Raw genomic sequence first — 19,945 nt, 5'->3', positions numbered from 1 at the left:
TAAGGTTAAAACCAGCAGAGGTTTTTCTAGTGGCTCTGAATTGCATGTGTCAAGTCATTCTATCAGGTAATAGAAGTACCCACCTGTCTGTAGAGACGCTCCCAGGAATCCTGTGTCATCAGACGGAATACAGAGAGGAAGGCCCAGCCAAAATGATCAAAACTTGTATAACCAAAGTCAGGATTCTGCCCAATCTTCTGGCAGGTATAGTTTTCTGGGCACTCTTTCCTAACCACAAAATAAAGATTAAACAATACTTACATGGAGATTTAACAGCACCCGAAAGCACCCAATAGACAACACCAAATTTGTTCAGTTTATCTGAAAGTCCATTTCATAATTCCCCAATTTAATTCTACCAGAAGGGCTGATTTATATCAAACCATCATAGAAAGCCATTTGCCTAATCATAGTAAACTGGACAGAAATCTTAGTTTAGGACTCTACCCTGATGTAGGATATGTGCAAACAAATACACAGAGAGGGGGAAAATGGAATTATTTTACTTCTAAAAAATTCACCAAGATGAAGAGAGGAGAGTTTATTAATCTCTAACAGGTCTTTACTGATCTCTTCTTCTCCTCATTTACATCATTCTACCTTACCATTACATTCTCAGTGGTTAGCAACAAATTACATACATAACTGGTTGCATCCTTGTACTTCATTCTTTTTCTGAGGTGAAATATATGCCTTTAACGACACACATGCACCCTATCTTCCTGAAAAATCCTCACCATTCCTTTAGACCAGAAATAAAACCACAGCACATCTGGAGGAACAAATTAAGAAAGTACTAAAACTGCTTTGGTCACTTACTCAGGATCTGAACTGAAGCCACAGAGCAATATGTCAGAAGAGCCATTCATTCTGTGGCAGATATCTAATAAAAAATAAATCAAGGAATCATAAAATCAGAAGTTGTCAGTTTGCACAGCCTTCTGACACGAAACCATACATTTACTGCACTTGATAAACCCCCTGATGGATCAAAGCTCTGGGAAGGATCCTTTCACAACAAAGGATGTATAGGGCTGATTCTCAGCAAATCTGTCTCTATGACAGACTAAAAAAAGTGGCAACTATTTACTGCACAACTCACAATGTAAGATTTCATTTGGTCTCTGCTAAAAGTAAGAATTGCTGTGAGAAGTAGGCAAAATCCCTGAAATACAGAAAAAGTGATGGGAAAATAACCATTCCCTTTGCAGTACCCCTAAAATTAGGACCCCTGTACCGTGCACAGGTAAAAGGGCAAATGCTTATAGAAAACTCAGCCCCATCTATCCCACAGACTGCTGATCTTTCTCCAAATCCAAGATTCACTAATTTCACATTCACTGGTCCCAGAGACTTCATATTAAGACTCGTGCAAATGGAAGGGTTTTCCTTCTTGGGAGAAATACATGCAACTTTAGTTTAACATACCTCTGAAATTCAAGACATTCATAGGAAGATACACAACTTATGTAAAGAGAGAAAAGAATAACATTTACCTTCATCACTTGGTACATAGATCTTGGGATCCTTACATAATGAGTCATTGTACACAGTATTATTGAGGACACATTTGAATCTTAAATTGCCCATAAAAAGCTGGAGGCCTATTAGGGCAAATATACTCAAGCAAAATATAGTAAAGATCATCATGTCAGCAAGTTTCTTAACAGATTCAACAAGTGAATTTACGATGATTTTCAGACCTAGAAAAATAAGATCCAGTAATATGCAAAATGAGAAGAGGAATGCAGTGACATTCCCATATGACAAGACACAGTAGTTGCAAGGATGTTGAAAACAATCAGAGTAACTTGGTATGTAACTTCTGAGTATTAAATGAGGTAAAACAAAGCATAGCAGTGAGTAAAGCATTTTTCCTTAAATTTCCTAATCATAACTTCTTTGGCTTCTGTTTAGTACTAACACTAATTTTGCTATCTTGCAAATTCTAAATTAGGATGGTATCTTAGCAAAGTCTTACAAACTTTAATAAAAATGGACAGATTTCTGTGCTTGATTAACACTAAACAAGTACTTCACCCTGGGCCAAATACACATTACAATGACAAAGAGGGTGACTGTTTCCTGGGCTGTGTTAGGCAAAGCATGGCCAACAGGTCAAGGGAGGTGATTGTTCCTCTCTACCCAGCCCTGGTGGGGCCACAGCTGGACTACTGGCTCCAGTTCTGGCCCATGGACACACTGCAGAGTCCAGCAAATGGCCACAAACATGGGGAAGGGACTGGAGCAACTCTGCCACGAGGAAAGGCTGAGCTGGGCCTGGTCAGCCTGGAGGAGAGAGGGCTCAAGGGGGATCTCCTCCATGGATGCACAAATCTGAAGGGAGAGTGCAAAGAGGATGGATCCAGGCGCTTTTCAGTGGTGCCCAGTGCCAGGGCCAGAGGCCATGGGCACAAACCGAGACATGGGATGTTCCATCTGAGCATCAGGAACCACTTTTCTACTGAGAGGGTGACTGAGCACTGGCACGGGTTACCCAGGGAGGTTCTGGAGTTTCAATCCTTGGAGATTCACAAAAGCTGTCTGGACTTGGGTAACCAGCTCTCAGTGGCCCTGCTTGGGCAGTGAGGCTGGACCAGACGACCTCCAGATGTCCCTTTCAAACTCAACCATTCTGGGATTCTGAGAAAATGCCTTATATAAAAACTAAAGACCAATATTGAGGCAGAATCATTGAATCTGAGGTATGATATAAGCAGACAGTGATATCCAGGATTTTTCATAAGAAAAAAAAGTCAAATTATACTTGATCTCTGTTCTCCATGCTGAATATGAAAGGAAAAGTATTTCATGTGGTTTGACAATAAAATTAAACACTTTCTATGTTTAATTCCTGCTACAATTCCAGAGCAAAATCAAAACTATATTTGCAATTACATAGAATAGGTAAAGTTACTATATATATGACAATATATATAGTCATTGATAGATTTTCAAATGAATTTTTGCAGGTAGACCCTGAAATCATCCTTTGGTATCCTAGTTAGGGGCATGACTTGGAAACATATCAAGTATCTGGATGGTATATGCAACATACTGCTGAAAGTATTGCACTGAATCCAGATAGTGGCTGTGGTCAGCAAGGAAACAAATGAAAGTCTCAAATATTGTGAAGTCAGCATTCTCGGGAAGAAACCAGAGAAGATTAAGCCACTGAATCTTAGCAAGCTAGTTAAGCTAAGGAAACAGAAATATGGGGGTATAACCATATTGTGTTAAGAGAACACATCAAATAGAGGAGGCTGCTCCAGGAAGACTAAGGTAAAAAGAAAAGGGAAACGGGCTAATTGAAATTGAACATTAGTGATGGGATAAAAAGTGCAGAAATTAAATTTGCCTTTGTCAAAACCATTTGGAGGAAAGATGATTAAAATAATTCTGTTAGGATACTGCTGAGAGTTACTACAGACTGTAAAACAGTCACACCTTGAGATCCCATCAGCAGTCACAGAAGGGGACCAGAAAGCTGAGGACAAGAACAGGAGAGGAATCAGAATTAGCACACTGGTGAAATGGAGAGGATAGCAGTAAGATTGTTCCTTACCTGGTATTACTGAAATGGCTTTCAAAGTCCTCAGCACTCTGACAGATGCAAAAAGTGAAACATTGCCTATAATTATAAATACAGCAACGTGCCTATAAAATAAAACCAATAAAAAATAACTGTAAAAAAATAACTAAAAAAACTAAAAAAATAACTAAAAAGCCTATAAAATATAACTGAATGGCAAGGATGTAACTTTCAAACCATAACCCTGTTGAGCCAGTCTATGACTATTTTTCTCTTTGCACATATGCAAATGGTGGTTCAAGCACAGTAACTCTTTAGCAGGTAGGATGCCAAACACTTCAAGGAATTTCAGAAACATCAGATAGTGCTTTATCTGTTGTTTTGTCCCTCGAGTGTAAAACAAAACTGAGTTTTACTTACATTATGATAACAATAGAAAGATCCAAGCAGTTCCACGGATCTCGAAGGAAGGTAAATTCATTCCAAACAAATCCTCTTGCTACTATTTTTATTAATATTTCAATAGTATATATGCCAGTAAAAACGCATCTGAGGAGGAAAGAGTATATTAAGAATATAGAAATAAAAATATTAATGAGATTGAGTCACATTCAGGCACATTCAGGCATTTCCTAAGATTTAACCCCTACATGGAGTAAAGGTAGACAATGTGAAGTAAAATAGGCCTGGTTACGCTACTTGCAGAAGCATCATGGCTATAAGAAGATGTGTTCCTCAGTTCTAGTAAGACTGCAGGTAGTAAATCTGTAACCACAAAAGTTCACAGAAGCATACGATTCTATTTCTGGGTGAAGGATAGCTCACACTTCCTTAGCAAACATTTTTAACACTGTGTTTATATTCTAAAGCAGGTTGGAAAATTTCAAAGCCTCGACATTCTGACAGAACAATAGAACGAAAGAGCAATTGAACAAAAAATTGAACTGTAAAGTTTGCACATTTTACACATTTAGTCTGAGAAAAACTCTATCGTGGAAAGTAAACCTACAGAAAATTAAGCTCTTCTTATCACCATGCTTACCCCAAGATAAAAGGGGCTCCGGGGTCATTTTCAAGATTTAATTCTAGAACAACAAGTCAAGTTGCACTGGATACAGTGCACAAGTACAAAGGGTAGCAAGCCATTACAAAGAGATGCCTTTCTAATGGGAACAACTGACCCAGGAGTGTCACCAGGAAACAGGAAGAAAGAACAGAATGCATATTTATCCCTTTCTAGTTTTTGCATGAGCCAACCATAACAGACATTCAGGTTATTGCTGTAGAAGGAGAGATATTAAGTTAGAATTCGACCCCACAGTCTCTCTAAAAGGCTCATTCCTTGAAAGAAAAAATGGGTCAACCTTCTATGCCACAGCAGATAGCAAAATTAGCCAACACAGAGGAAAGGGTACATGGTGTGAGCCTCTGAGAAAAGGCACTGAAGCTCCACCAAAGACTGGGAGATATAATAACAATCCTCAATCTTCCTCAGAGGTCTGACTGAGAATTTTCAAGGCCCTGAATTAGATCACCACATTGTTTAAATTTTTCCGTCCTGCATGTTAGTATCCATGGAAAAAGAGGGAACATAGAGCCACTGAGATACTTACTCAATCCAGATGAGTGGTAGTGGAATATCAGGTACAGTCATAAGCACACAATTGAATAACACGGTACATAAAATAAAGACAGCAAAACATGTGAATAGTAAGTTAAGGAAAAAAATGCTACATTATAAAACAATGAAGTTCACAGAAGGTCCTGTTTTCCACACAAAAAGCATACAGGCATTCAAATAACAACTTTGGTTTTGAATATGCTCAGGACATTTCATGTGTTTTCCAGAGAAATTAAGTTAGACCTTAAGTGGGACATAATATGTTTAACAGAAGAGATGAGAAACATAAATTAATGAAAACCAGTTGAAAAAGCTTCATTAATAATAACCAATGTTCTTTGAAACTGGGATTCCATATCCACATGTTAGCAAAACACCCCTCTACTCTGCAGGAGTTCAGAAAGCTTTCTCACTTTATGTGGTAGGCAGTGAAAACGTGCATAAGAAAAAACATTCATGACAGTTCACCTGCCATCTAATAAAACTGTTTGGGGTGTTTTTTAAATAAACATTGTTCTTAAATGTAAGGTTTAATTGAAAGTGAATAGTAAATTTAGTAATTTCTAATACTAGGAATACACATTCAGAGTCTGACATAAGTTCCACTAAAAGGGTCTATTTTTAAGAACTAATAATTCCAAATAAGTAGAGATGTTTAGCAGAAAAAGCAGAAACTACTCACTTGGTGGTTTTGCATCTGCAAATCCTTCACATTCTGATATTTTCCAAACTACAGTTGTATTGTTTCAAAAATACAAAAGATGGGCACTCTTCAGAACATTCTAAACTTGAGTGTGGAATGTATTTCTTAGGAAAACATGAGACTCTTTCAGCAAAGCTTCACCATAAATCCCATCTTTCATATCTTAATAACTAGGGAGTCCCTGGTTTGCTTTGCTTGTTAGTTTGTGTGTTTTTAATTTAACCTTGTGACCAGAGCAGAGATTTCGAACAAGTTCTGGAAAAGGGCTGCAATGTCATACAATAGCCTCTAAAGGTTGTTTCATACCACTATCTGCAAAATTGATTTTAAATATCAGCTTGTATCAACATCATGGAAATATCTCAGCTGTTGTAACATTAGATTCAATATAACTTTTAAAATATCTCTATCAGCCATAACTATATCAGAGCTTATGTTCACATTAATATAAAGAAAGGAATAGAATGACAGAAAATGGTACAGAATATTTTAAAATTCAAATAAGGGAAACCAATGAAAGGATATGAATTGGTCAGAATTTTAATTGCTGCTTTTCTGATTGGATTAAAAGGACCAAATATACACAAGGCAGGTGTGGCAGTAAACCGGAAAATAGTCCTCTGTTTGTTTAGCACCATAAAAGTCTACAAAGAAAAGATTCATAGGATAAGAAATATTTAAAGGAATTAAAATTTCCCCAAAAAGTAAATGTTCAGATTTTCAAGTCTGCATCTAGAACTATATAAAACTGCAATTATGAGAAAAGCTTTCCCGTTTTCTTACTTGGAGCTGTGACCTGGCCATACACATTTGGAAGGAAAGACAGCAACTCTATAAAAGTGCATTACTGCCTGAGAGGAAGAAGCAGTCATGAGAATGAGTGTGAAGAGCAAGCGATCATATTCACTTGGTCAAAGTAATTAAATTTCTTAAAGCAATTAACTAGTAATTACTATTCTAGGACTGCAAAAATTGTCACAGTCACACTCCAAAGTACCTTACTCTTGGATAGTTTTATAGGCTACAAAACCTTATTTACAAAATACACATTGGGTAGGACTGCCAGAATCCCTGACATCCACAGGAAAAATTAAAAATTTGAAGTATCCCCAAATTATCAAGCAGCTCTGTAAATTCCTTCTCAGCTACCTCAAGTTCTACACAGCTCCGTACTTGTGCTACACGTAAAAATGAAATATCATGAATGAAAAACACAGTTTCCTAATGTACATTCTTCAATTGAATCAGCCTCAGTTTCTCTTCATCAACACTATTACTTTGATTACTTGGAGAAAACAAATCTCTGGAAGAACAAAGTCTTCTGCATGTTCTCCCATTCAATTATTATATTCCAATGCCTTGCTGGTCATTTCATAAAGACAGCAGCACAGCACTGCATGGAACCTCCTGCTCTTCAGGTCAAGTCCCCCTCAACAGTAAGCAATCATACAACAGACACTTAATTGAGAAGGGATTCCTACATCATCTACTTTAGACACTCCCCCAGGCAACAACACCAACCCCTTTGCAATCGCATGGAGGATTTGCAATATAAATATGACACAATAAACAAAGCCAACGAGACATAAAATAGCAGAAAATTAATTTACAGCAATGTAAATACATGGGTTTGCTAAGCAGAGTGCTGGAAATATCTCCAATATGCCTCCCCTAATTGGTATAATCTTTGTAATTCAGTGAAAGCATCTGCAATTCGAAAATTATCTACTCTTGGACAGGCACTGCTTATACCACAGGCATCACAGAAATTGCTCTGCAAAACAGAGCATCCCTTATCCCAGAATATATTTCCTGTAGAAGTGTGTATTATGTTCTCATAATTAAATCTGACTGCTGACTGGAACTGAAGATACCTCTTCATGCCATAAAGCAGAGCACACCTCAGGACTCCCGCCCCAAAAGATGTCAGGAATGTTAAAAGACCTGTCTGCACAACAATCAAAACCCAGCATCTCCCAACTAGAGCTTTTACTATCCCCTAAGAGTTCAACAAAGTTAAATCAAAGAAATGCTTTTGGAAGTTTTAACCTTGTGATCACTGTAGTATGGATCAAAATCCTTCAGGGGCTCCCCAATGAGCTCTGATGGAATGTCCCCATAAAGGGATGGCAGCTTTTTGTAGATTTGCAGATCAAGCCGGGGAGTAAGTTGTTCTTCTTCAACTCCTTGGTCCTTATGCTTCTCTTTTTCTTTGTCTGGCTGCTTTTTTTTCTCAGCAATTCTTTGCTCAATTGCTGCCAAGGACTCAGGGGTGAAACGTCGAAAGCTGTTAGCTTCTGATGACCAAGACAAGCGATCCATTTTTCCTTCTGAAGGTTTGTTTCCAGTGCTAGAGGCAATTGAAGAAAAAAAGCTATGAACAATTAGAAAATAACAGAAATAATACACAGTTTTAGACTACTATCTGTTAGATAAATGATTTCTGACTTCTATGAAACCCCACATCAAAATATAATAGAATAGAGTAGAAGAGGAATTTCAGTCGGAAGGGACCCACAACAACTAACCAATGCAACTGTCTGAGCAACTCAGGGCTGACCATGTTAAAGCTGTTCCTAAGGGCACTCTCCCAGTGCCTCTTGAGCACTGACAGGCTTTGGGCATGGACCACCCCTCCAGGAAGCCTGTTCCAGTGTTCAACCACTCTCTTGGTAAAGAAAGGCTTCCTAATGTCTCACCCCAACCCACCCCAAGTGCAGCTTTGTACCATTCCCACACATGCTGTCACTGGATACCAGGGAGAGAAGCTCAGCACCTCCCTCTCCACTTCCCCTCCTCAGGAAACCGTAGAGAGTGTTGAGGTCACCCCTTGGCCTCCTCTTCTCCAAACTAGACAAGTCCAAACCCTTCAGCCCCTCCTCACAGGACATTCCTTCCAGCCCTCCCACCAGCCTTTTTGCCCTCCTCTGGGTGCATTCAAGGACCTTCACATCCTTCCTAAATTGTGGGGGCCAGAACTGCACGCTGTGCCCCATGTGAGGGAGGCCACCCCTGTGTTTGCTCTGTTTGAGGCACCCAGGATATAAGGCAAAACCAACTAGAAGCTCATTCATTTAAAAGAAAGAGTAATGTAAAACAAACTCCCAACAAAGATCAACACCTAATTCTTTGAAACACTCTGCATTTTTCATTGCTGAGGTCCAGCTGTGCTATTTCTGTCTTGTGAGTTCACTTATGGACCATAGGTGTTAGGGAATCAATAACCTCTGGTAATTACTGCTCTCTTCTTCAGATGCCAATATATTCTTTTTAAAGAATATGCAAACAATAATCTTTGCACAACCATTTTATTTGGGTTTATGGGACTTGGGTGTTTTTTTTTTCCTCCTCTGGGACTTTACAAGCAAGTTCAGATCTGATCAGGAACCACAGCTTAGAGATTAGAATTTGTCATGGTAACAAAATGGAAGCATATAACCAAAGAACTGGTACTTTGCCAAACCACACAGACCCATTTCCAATTGAAAGCTCAAAAGACAAAGTGAAAATCAAGATGCTCTTTCTTGTTTTTTTTTTTTAACTTTTAATAACTCTAAGAAGATCGAGTTGATCTTCAAAGCAATTTTAAGGACAATAGAGAGACTGAGCTTTTAGGGAGCTATATTGACTGTAATAAAGGAAGCAAAGAAATCTGTTTTAGCAAATGCAAACATTGGTTTAATATTAAGGATTTGGGAGCTGAATTTTTGAAAAAAATGAAGACTGAATCTAGAGGTTATAACTAACAGATTTAGACTTTTGAATTGAAAAAAAAAAGATTCAAGCCTTACACACAACTCCTTGATTTGGTTCCATCTATGCAAATTTCAAAACTCCTTTCAGCTCCCTAAAAGCACAAAGAGCTCCTTTTAGGTGTGGCAAGGCAACAGCAATCAAACTATTGACCATTAGATCTCCAACAGTCCATAAAAGTGGAATTTAAACTCATAGAACTGCACAGTAAAACACAAGCAAAGTCATTAAGGGGCATTTTTGAGGAATTTCTTGAGACAGGAAAACTAGAAGGAACATAAACAAGAAAATGTCCTTATTTATGTTTCAATCTAGTTTTAGCATGTATTATAACCACTTCTGAGTCCCAAAGTATTTCTATCCATTCCCTTCTCAAGAGCCACCCACCAAATATTTCCTGTGAGCACCTGGATCTGAAAAAATAAAGAGTAAACTAACTGCTTAGTTTGGTTTCAGGATGCATTTAGTAGAATCTTCCACAGGGGAATAAAGATGTGTTCATTTCTTCATCTGGAATAAGACAAAAATGAGAAAGCAGCTCAGAGCAACACCTTAGGAAACAGGACAGACAAAACTCTCTTTTCTGTGCTGTACAATACCTTGCCAAAAGCTACAGCTATCACCTACTCCGTTTTCAAAAAAAGTAAATACTTCAATAATTATCTCAATAGTTATCCGTCTCAATAATTATCAGCAGACTTAACAGATTTTAGTCCTTTATAAAATCAAACTTGGACATTTTAGAGGACTACTGCTGTTTCTAAATTGCGTGGTCATTTCTTCCACCTAACACTTTGTCCCCCATTCTCCACTTCCCACTCCTACCCCCAACCCAAGAAACCTTTTTGTTTGGATTATTTGGATAAATATCTACCACTGGGTTGTTTTGGGGGATTCTTTTGGAGGGACTGTTGTTTGATTTGGTTTGGTTTTCTAACAAATGTAATATACAAAGTTATTCACAATACCAAAATATTAATATAATATTTACTATAGTATAATATAATCACTCATTACTTCCAAAATCAGAAATGTATGTAACCAGCAGGACTGGGCATTACTTAAACATCCTGAAAAAAATCACCAGTCACCTTCCAGAATTTCTGGGAGAAAGACATTCCAGACTTGTGTAGGTAAAGAAAATTCGTTATGTCAAGATGAGTATAACAGTAAGATTAAACAGTACTACAGCTGATTTGAGGAATGCCATGCATAATCTGAGGCAACAAAACAAGACAAAAGGCAGTCAGTAATTAATATGAAAAATATATCAGTGTTTAGTAAAATGATTTCCTGATACATGGATGTTATAAGAAGAGCTACATATTTACAGCAATATAGTGATTCTACATTAAAGGCACGTTTTCTTATGCAGCTTCTCCCTGTACTTCAAATAAAACCACATCTAAGACTTAAAAACATGTCTGTACGTATTTTTATATATATACACACACGCATATATATATGCATCCCTAAATATTTTGATCAAATATATCATATTATCTAAATTAAGAAAATAGGCAATTGAGATTTCACAGAATCAAAATGCTTACAACATCCCCTTCAAAATAAAAAACCTTCACACTGCTTTCTGAAGCTAATGTTGTCTGGCTTTTATCTCCAAAGAGACAGAAAATCTTTGTTTTCTCACCTTCACCATTCTGTTCCCTAGAACATCCTTGCTCCCTGGCCATCGCCCACATTGGGATGCTTGGGGGACGGATGGAGGGAAGAGCATGGCTGCGTTTCTGACAACAATAAATGAAATTTTCTAATTGTCATGTTGAAAGGTGAGAGTTTAGATTTTGCCTGTTGGTGCCCCAAGGAAAGTCGAGACCCTGGTGTCCAACAGCCTGTCAGCATCTCGTAACGAGACCCTTCACCAACAGAGTCATGAGGTTGGAGGGCACCTCAACCACCTTTGTTAAGGGGGACTCAACAGAGCAAAAACCCCTCAGTGGGTCCTGCCAAGGTGTTTTCTGCTCCCTACAACTGCAAGGACTCACTTTAACAGTTTAGGGAATAACACTTTTTATTAATACAGTTTGGGGCAGGTTAATAAGGTTCAAAGGTTGTCAGTGATAATGCAATCTACTGATCCAGATATTAAGCGAGTACAAGCTCTGATACAAAGCAATCTGCTAATATGCTATGGGGTAAGCACAAGCAAAAGCCTTAGTTCTAAAAGCAGCATTTAATGCATATAGAATGTAGTTCTCACCCAAGGCGTCCCTCTGGGGGGAGAGAAGATGGACTCAGCCCGTCGACCAATCCCAGCAGTTTCAGTGGAGGTCTTCCCCCACTTTCCCCCTGTCCACAACCTACTTTTAAACTACTTTGTTTGTGTTTGGGTGGAGTTTGAGTGGCTCTAGTCAGAAATACCTTTTGTTTCTGATTGGTCTACGTAATGGGGGGGGGTGGTGGTTGTGGCTTGGCATCTGAGGAAGGGGTTTGATGTGGCTGTTGGCTTCAGCTGCAGAACATCTTGATTCTCCCTTGTCAGACAGACACTGTACGGTCTCAGTTCCACAATGTTCTCCCATTCTGCTGGGATTAGAATGGAGGGGCTCACAGAGTCTCCACTTGGTTCCACACTCCATTCTGTTCCTTTGAGCAGATGTTTAACATTGTATTGGGGAGCATGTCGACCTCAGTCTGTCCAGGGAGTTGCAGTTGCTTTTTACCCTGAAATTCTGAATCCCATCTAGGTTTAACTCTCCCCATCATCCCGCAATGATCTCACTGACAACACTGTACAAATGGGAAAAGTGCTTGGGTGATACCTTTGAAGAATAATCACCTAAGTATTAATCCACAATTTTCTTTCTGCTGAAATTATAGTTATATGTATGAAAAGCAAAGAGGGATTTTTGTTCAATTGGAAATATATGTGTAAAATATAACAAAGCAAAAGGTTTCCCGTTTCAAATGTCACTCTGAGGTTTTAGCCAGCTGAACTTTCAGGCATACATTAAAATATTGGCACCCAATTTACCTTGTAGTAAAAGCTTTTGGTTAGAAATTAGAGTTATATATTACTGTGTTTCATTCCTGAATTTCTATTTTTTATTATTCCCAGGCTATGGTGTATGTTCATTATACCTTTTACAGAAAAAATCTGAAAATCAAATATATTATTTCTTATACAAGATCAGTGCCCAAAATACATTTAGTATCACACTGTGCCATATTTTCGATTAAAAAATGCAAGTCTTTTTTGAGTAAAATAAACCCCACAACATTTATCCTCAGATCTGAAATTGCTTGTATTTATTTAAATAAATGTATAAAGCCTGCTAGCAACAGATATTGGACAATAACACAAACACATTAATGGTAAGACCTGATGGTGAGTATTTCTCTTAGTTACATTAACAGAATCCATTACTCTCTAAAGTTTTTTTCTTCTTTATTGAGTAGGATGTGAATCTTTTCTGATGATAAGAGAGTTGCTCTGGGTTTTGCTGGAAGAATTCTACTGAAGGAACTATGCTATCCTTGAAAGCCAGGCTGCCCTAATGCAGGCAAACACACAAACAGTGATCAAACACTTTGCTTGATTGGTACCATCAGGAAAGGAAACAACTAAAAGTGGCTTTAAAAGAAATAAAACCCTAAGTGTCCTGTGGGGCAAGCAACAGTAAGACATTTTTTTTGCAGTGTCAGTTATTTTTCCAGAAAGCAAGAGAATGTTCTTGAGATCAGTTCAATTAAGAGAGCAGAATTTTAAAGATCACTAAAGCATCACTATAATGGCACCATAACTGCCATGGTCAGAAGCACCCACATTCATAATGTCGTATCAGCTCAAATCACAGAATGGAAAAAGGATCTCTACCTGCACATATTTATTCTGCTGCATCTTCTCCATTCATCTGTCCCTGTGAAAAAAAAGGCTCAGGGAGTAAAGACAGGCTCCAACAGAGCCCTCTTTGCACACTGTAATATCTACAATTTGAAAAGAGAGAGCACAGACAACTAGATCTTTATCTGCAGCACTTTAGGACTTGTTGCTAACACCAAAACATTTAGACAGGTATTTTTTCTTGTGCTGAGGAGGGGGCAGAAAACCAGCCTCATAGTAACAGCATTGTTTTCTTCCCACTTTCATTCATTATTCCTCAGAATATTGAGTGAAAAAAAGGTTAACAACAAAACGACAATGATCGTTATAGAAATTACTAAAATTAATTTCATTCTAGAAATTACTGTTAATTTAGTCCATGTTCTTGACATTTTCGCCTTAAGGTTTTTGATTTTTCTAATTTTTATAAGTTTTAGAAGTAGTTATGTAGAAAATGTAGATTTTAGAAGCAGTTGCATTTATTCCCTTACCCTTACCCTTAGCACAGTAGATACACATTCCCCAACCCTCTTACCCCATATCATGCTCCCCATATCAACCACACCTTGAATTCCATTTAAGCATGTTTAGTGTCTCTCCTAAGTAGGCCTTCTAGTGTTTAAGAACATTTGTTCCCTAGCCTGAAACCTCAAGATAGAGTCAAGAACTGTGTGACTGTGTGCACTCTGTACTCCAAGGAAGACCGAAGCGATGAAGTAAAGGGTCCCAGGACGAGCCCAAACCTAATTCCCAAGAGTTGGGCTGGGGGTGGACCAGGGTAAAGGGCAAGGGATGGATAAAATCAGGGATTGGACAGACAATACTATAAAAGTTGTAACACTGGATCAGAGAGGGCACGCGCGTCTTGTAACCTCATTGCCTTAGAGACATCACTAAATCCTTTTTTTTATGTTACCTCCATATTAAGTTGCCTCGGAGTTTTTTTTCCTCCCTGAGTTTTAGGCATCAACATGGATCTATCTCTTCCATTAACTGCAAAGTAAAACCCTCTTCTTTTTTCCTCCTTATTGCTGCAGCACAAGACAAATATTTTTTTTGGTAGCACTAGCAAACCACCATTAGTTTAATGACCAAGACTGTATAGATATCAATAGCAGAAAAAAACCACAGATTTTTGCATATTTAAATATATTTTGTAACAGTGCCATAACTCTAAACATTAGTTGCTACTTTAAATTACCGATCAGATAAATCAGATAAATCATTAAAGATATCAAGGCATTTGGCAGTTCCTGCACACTGCATGACCCTCTTATCCTCAAAGTCTATCCAGCTGCCTCATCTGCCAGCTTCCCCTACTCAGAAATGCTCTGTGGTATAATCCTGGAAATCTGTGTCTCCTGTTCAGTGGGAAAACAGACACTTCACATGTTCCTCTCTCTTAAAGGGAAAAGGATTCACAAAGGTTTCTCTTCCTATTTTTCAAATTTATGGGAATAAGACAGCTATTTCAGTTCCTATCAAATCCAGCAAAATTTACCTCCTTTTCCAATTTGATTGACACTTTCTCTCAACAGCTCAGTGACCACAGAACCCCTGATACAAGTGAGACATCTGACATTCACATCATGGAAAAGCTCCTTCTCACTTCAAGATACCTTTGTACATACATATATATATATATATGTATATATATAAAAAATATGAAATTCAATATAATTCTTCATCAGTGGATGACATGATCTAGTTGTGGATAGTATGGTTTTGGTTTGCAACATCCATTTCTTGAAAATATGAAATATTTTTCTCAGGCTTGGGTAATTTTCCTTTCAACTGTTATGGTTAAAGTTACAGGAGGTTTTTAGCCTGTAAGTAAAACGAGTTTTATTTTTCCACTGACCTTTTAATAAATGTATGTGTTTTCTCTCTGTAAAATCCTTTCTTACTCAAACTTCCTGTGCTTGAGTAAATACATAGGCTATAGAATTTGGCAGTATGCAAATTTCGGGATTAGACTTACAGATGCATCAGTTGATGACAGTGACTTATTTGCTGGAAATTTATGTTCTATTCCCTCTTGTATCCACCTGGGATCCTGTGTCCAACATGTAATTTTAGCCTATTTCACACATAATATCCTAGTAATAAAAATGTATCATGAAGTGAGAAGGAGATTTTCAATGATGTGAATTGCAGATGTCTCAAATCATGTTGGATTTGATAGGAACTGAAATAGCTGTCTTATTCCCATAAATTTGAAAAATAGGAAGAGAAACCTTTGTGAATCCTTTTCCCTTTAAGAGAGAGGAACGTGTGAAGTGTCTGTTTTCCCACTGAACAGGAGACACAGATTTCCAGGATTATACCACAGAGCATTTCTGAGTAGGGGAAGCTGGCAGATGAGGCAGCTGGATAGACTTTGAGGATAAGAGGGTCATGCAGTGTGCAGGAACTGCCAAATGCCTTGATATCTTTAATGATTTATCTGATTTATCTGATCGGTAATTTAAAGTAGCAACTAATGTTTAGAGTTATGGCACTGTTACAAAATATATTTAAATATGCAAAAATCTGTGGGTTTTTTCTGCTATTGATATCTATACAATCTTGGTCATTAAACTAATGGTGGTGTGCTAATGCTACCAACAAAAAAATATTTGTCTTGTGCTCCAGCAATAAAGAGGAAAAAGAAGAGGGTTGTACTTTGCAGTTAATGGAAGAGACAGATCCATGCCAAGAACATGGTGTCGAAATTAAAGCCATTTCTATAATGAAGTTAATTTTAGTAATTTCTATAATGATCATTGTCTTTTTGTTGTTAAACTGATCTTTTTTTTGCTCAGTATTCTGAGGAATAATGAATGAAAGTGGGGGAAAAACAATGTTGTCACTCTAAGGCTGGTTTTCTGTCCCCTCCCCACTCTTTCAGAAACTGCCTTTCTAAGAGGAAAAAGTAGATTTTCCAGGGTAGCACAAGAAAAGTTACTTGTCTAAATGTTTTGGTGTTAGCAGAAAGTCCTAAACTGCTGCAGAAAAAGACCTAGTTCTCTGCGTTCTTTTTCAGATTGTAGATATTACAGTGTGCGAAGAGGGCTCTGTTGGAGTCTGTCTTTACTCCCTGAGCCCCATTTTTCACAGGGACAGATGGATGGAGAAGATGCAGCAGAATAAATATGTGCAGGAAGAGAACTTTTTTGCATTTTCATGGCATATAGCATCCCTATAAATGTGGGTGCTTCTGACCATGGCAGTTACGGTGCCATTATAGTGATGCTTTAGTGATCTTCAAAATTCTGCTCTCTTAATTGAACTGATCTCAAGAACATTCTCTTGTTTTCTGGAAAAGTAACTTACACTGCAACTTAAAATGTCTTACTGTTGCTTGTCCCACAGGACACTTAGGGTTTTATTTCTTTCAAAGCCACTTTTAGTTGTTTCCTTCCCTGATGGTACCAATCAAGCAAAGTGTTTGATCACTGTTTGTGTGTTTGCCTGCATTAGGGTGGCCTGGCTTTCAAGGATAGCATAGTTCCTTTAGCAGAATTCTTCCAGCAAAGCCCAGAGTAACTCCCTTATTGTCAGGAAAGATTTATGTCTCACTCAATAAGGAAGAAAAAAGCCTTAGAGAGTAATGGATTCTGTTGATGTAACTAAGAGTGATAACTGTAATTAGCACCAGGGCTTGCCATTAATGTGTTTGTGTTACTTTCCAATACCTGTTGCTAGCAGGCTTTATACATTTATTTAAATAAATACAAGTAATTTCAGATCTGAGGATAAATGTTGTGGGGTTTTATAGTGTGATACTTAATGTATTTTGGGCTCTGATCTTGTATATAAGAGACAGTATATTTGACTTTCAGATTTTGTCTGTAAAAGATATAATGAACATACACAATAGCCTGGGAATATTAAAAAATAAAAAAGACAGAAAAAAAAGGAATGGTATGTAACTCTAATTTCTAACCAAAAGCTTTTGCTACAAGGTAAATTTGGTGCCAATATATAATGCATGTCTGAAAATTCAGCTGGTTAAAACCTCAAAATGAAATGTGAAACAGGAAACCGTTTGCTTTCTTATATCTTTCACATATATTTCCAATTGAACTAAAATCCCTCTGTAACTGTAATTTCAGCAGAAAGAAAATAATGGATTAATACTTAGGTGATTATTCTTCAAAGGTATCACCCAAGCATTTTCCCATTTGTACTGTATTGTCAGTGAGATCACAAAATTTCATTTACTGCTGTTAGAAATGTAACCAAGCTCCTCCCTCCATCCCTCCCCCAGGCATTGCAGTACATAAGAAAACTTTCTGCATGGGAGATGGCCAGGGAGCAAGGATGTTCTTGGGAACAGAATGGTGAAGGTGAGAAAACAAAGACTTTCTGCCTCTTTGGAGATAAAAGCCAGACAACATTAGCTTCAGAAAGCAGTGTGAAGGTTTTTTATTTTGAAGGGGATGTTCTAAGCATTTTGGTTTTGCTAAATATTTTTATACCATGAAAAATCTCAATTGCTTATTTTTTTAGTTTACATCTATGTGAATTTGATCAAAATATTCAGGGATGTATGTATACAAGTGTGTGCCTATGTACATAAAATACGTACACATAGGTTTTTAAGTCTTAGATGTGGTTTTATTTGAGGTACAGGGAGAAGCTGCATAAGAAAATGTGCCTTTAATATACAATCACTACATGGCTGTAAATATGTAGCTCTTCCTATAACATCCATGTGTCAGGAAAACATTTTACTAAATACTGATATATTTCTCATATTAATTACTGACTACCTTTTGTCCTGTTTCGTTGTTTCAGCTTATGCATGGCATTCCTTAAATCACCTGTAGTACTAATCTTATACTCATCTTGACACAGTGAATTTTCTTTACCTGTAGTCCTTTAGAACGTCCAAGTTTGATTTTATAAAGGACTAAAATCTCTTAGATCTGCTGATAACTACTGAGATTTAAATAAAGAAAACTGTGATAATTATTGAGCAGAAGTATTTAGTCTTTATGAAAACTGAGTAGGTGATAGCTGTAGCTTTTGGCAAGGTATTGTACAGCACAGAAAAGAGAGATTTGTCTGTCCTGTTTCCTAAGGTGTTGCTCTGAGCTGCTTTCTCATTTTGTCTTATTCCAGATGAAGAAATGAACACATCTTTATTCCCCATGCAGAAGAATCCACTGAATGCATCCTAACACCAAACTAAGCAGTTAGTTTACTCAGTTTTTTTCAGATCCAGGAAATATTCGGTGGGTGGCTCTTGAGAAGGGAATGGATAGAAATAATTTGGGGCACAGAAGTGGTTATAATATGTGCTAAAACTAGATTGAAACATAAATAAGGACATTTTCTTGTTTATGTTCCTTTTAGTTTTCCTGTCTCAAGAAACTCCTCAAAAATGCCCCTTACTGACTTTGCTTGTGTTTTACTGTGCAGTTCTATGAGTTTAAATTCCACTTTTATGGACTGTTGGAGATCTAATGGTCAACAGTTTGATTGCTGTTACCTCGCCACCCTTAAAAGGAACTCTTTGTACTTTTAGGGAGCTGAAAGGAGTTCTGAAATTTGTATAGATGGAACCAAATCAAGGAGTTGTGTATAAGCCTTGAATTTGTATTTTGTTTTTCAATCCAAAAGTCTAAATCTGTTAGTTATCATCTCTAGTGATAAGTCATTGCCCCAGGAAGCATCTTGTAAATTGTGTCTCTTAACACTTTATATTAATAGATTCATTTTTGGCATTACTTTTCTACTCTAGCAAATTGTCCCAAAGCCCAGCTTTTATCTTAAGAAATTTTAATAGCAAATTGTACTTTAGTAGTGCCCAGTGTCTGCTTCATTTAATGACTTGTTGTTCACCCCTTTCTATTGCTTTGCACATCATTTGTTCAGTAAATTTGATCAGACTGTGGAATTCCTCGGGTTTTAGCAGTATCCAAGGTCAGCCTTAAGCCAGTTAGACTGACCTCAAAGCTAGGCTAGCTTTGCACACTGAGTTCACTTCCTCTCAAGAGGAGAGAAATAATTTCCACTTAAAAGCAAAAATTGAATTTGAAGATGTGTTTTTGCATCCCTGATCCTGCCCAGAGTGGCAGGTAACTGAAGGTCCCCTCAGTGCATTAGTTGAGGTGTTTGGATAAGGCACGAACCCCGCTCTGGCCGAGCGAGATTGACTTTATTGCAAAGGCAGCAGTTTAAATACAGCGTTCCAATGTGTCACATGATCTCTCAACCAATGACAACCAAGTGTTTCACTGAGCATGCGCGAGAGACCGGAAAACTACAAATCCCACAATTCCTCATTACATTCTTTTTGCCACAATTTGTGTCTGTTACTGATGGACCACTGTCTGCTGCGGGGCCAGAGATATCAAAACATATTGCAGCATTTTCAATTCTTAATTGAATTTAAATGGGAACTTCTTTCATGTCCTGTAGCGGAAAGAGCAGATCTGGACTCGAGCATTGTATCTGCCTCAGCAGCACACTTTAGGTAGTGTGTTGTTACAATTTCCTTGT

General features: G+C 37.7%; 2 protein-coding genes across 2 annotated transcripts in view; one reads left to right on the top strand and one right to left on the bottom strand.

The window, feature by feature from the left end:
• Window positions 1–8,312, bottom strand: part of LOC127461040 (sodium channel protein type 5 subunit alpha-like) — a 30,833-nt gene extending 22,521 nt beyond the window's left edge. Inside the window, 8 exon segments of the mRNA XM_051768282.1 lie at window positions 84–228; window positions 820–883; window positions 1,461–1,703; window positions 3,566–3,657; window positions 3,953–4,081; window positions 5,146–5,232; window positions 6,376–6,500; window positions 7,906–8,312. Coding sequence (XP_051624242.1) covers window positions 84–228; window positions 820–883; window positions 1,461–1,703; window positions 3,566–3,657; window positions 3,953–4,081; window positions 5,146–5,232; window positions 6,376–6,500; window positions 7,906–8,178 — 1,158 coding nt within the window. The 5' untranslated portion in view covers window positions 8,179–8,312.
• Window positions 1–19,945, top strand: part of LOC127461029 (sodium channel protein type 5 subunit alpha-like) — a 114,118-nt gene that overhangs the window by 60,046 nt on the left and 34,127 nt on the right. The gene's annotated exons all lie outside the window — the stretch shown is intronic.

Source organism: Manacus candei, unplaced genomic scaffold (assembly GCF_025592945.1).
Source record: "Manacus candei isolate 608988 ecotype Guabito, Panama unplaced genomic scaffold, ASM2559294v1 h1tg000094l, whole genome shotgun sequence".
NCBI classification, from domain to species: domain Eukaryota; kingdom Metazoa; phylum Chordata; class Aves; order Passeriformes; family Pipridae; genus Manacus; species Manacus candei.
The sequence above is the reverse complement of the archived record's forward strand: the minus strand, read 5'-3'. Positions and strand labels throughout refer to the sequence as shown.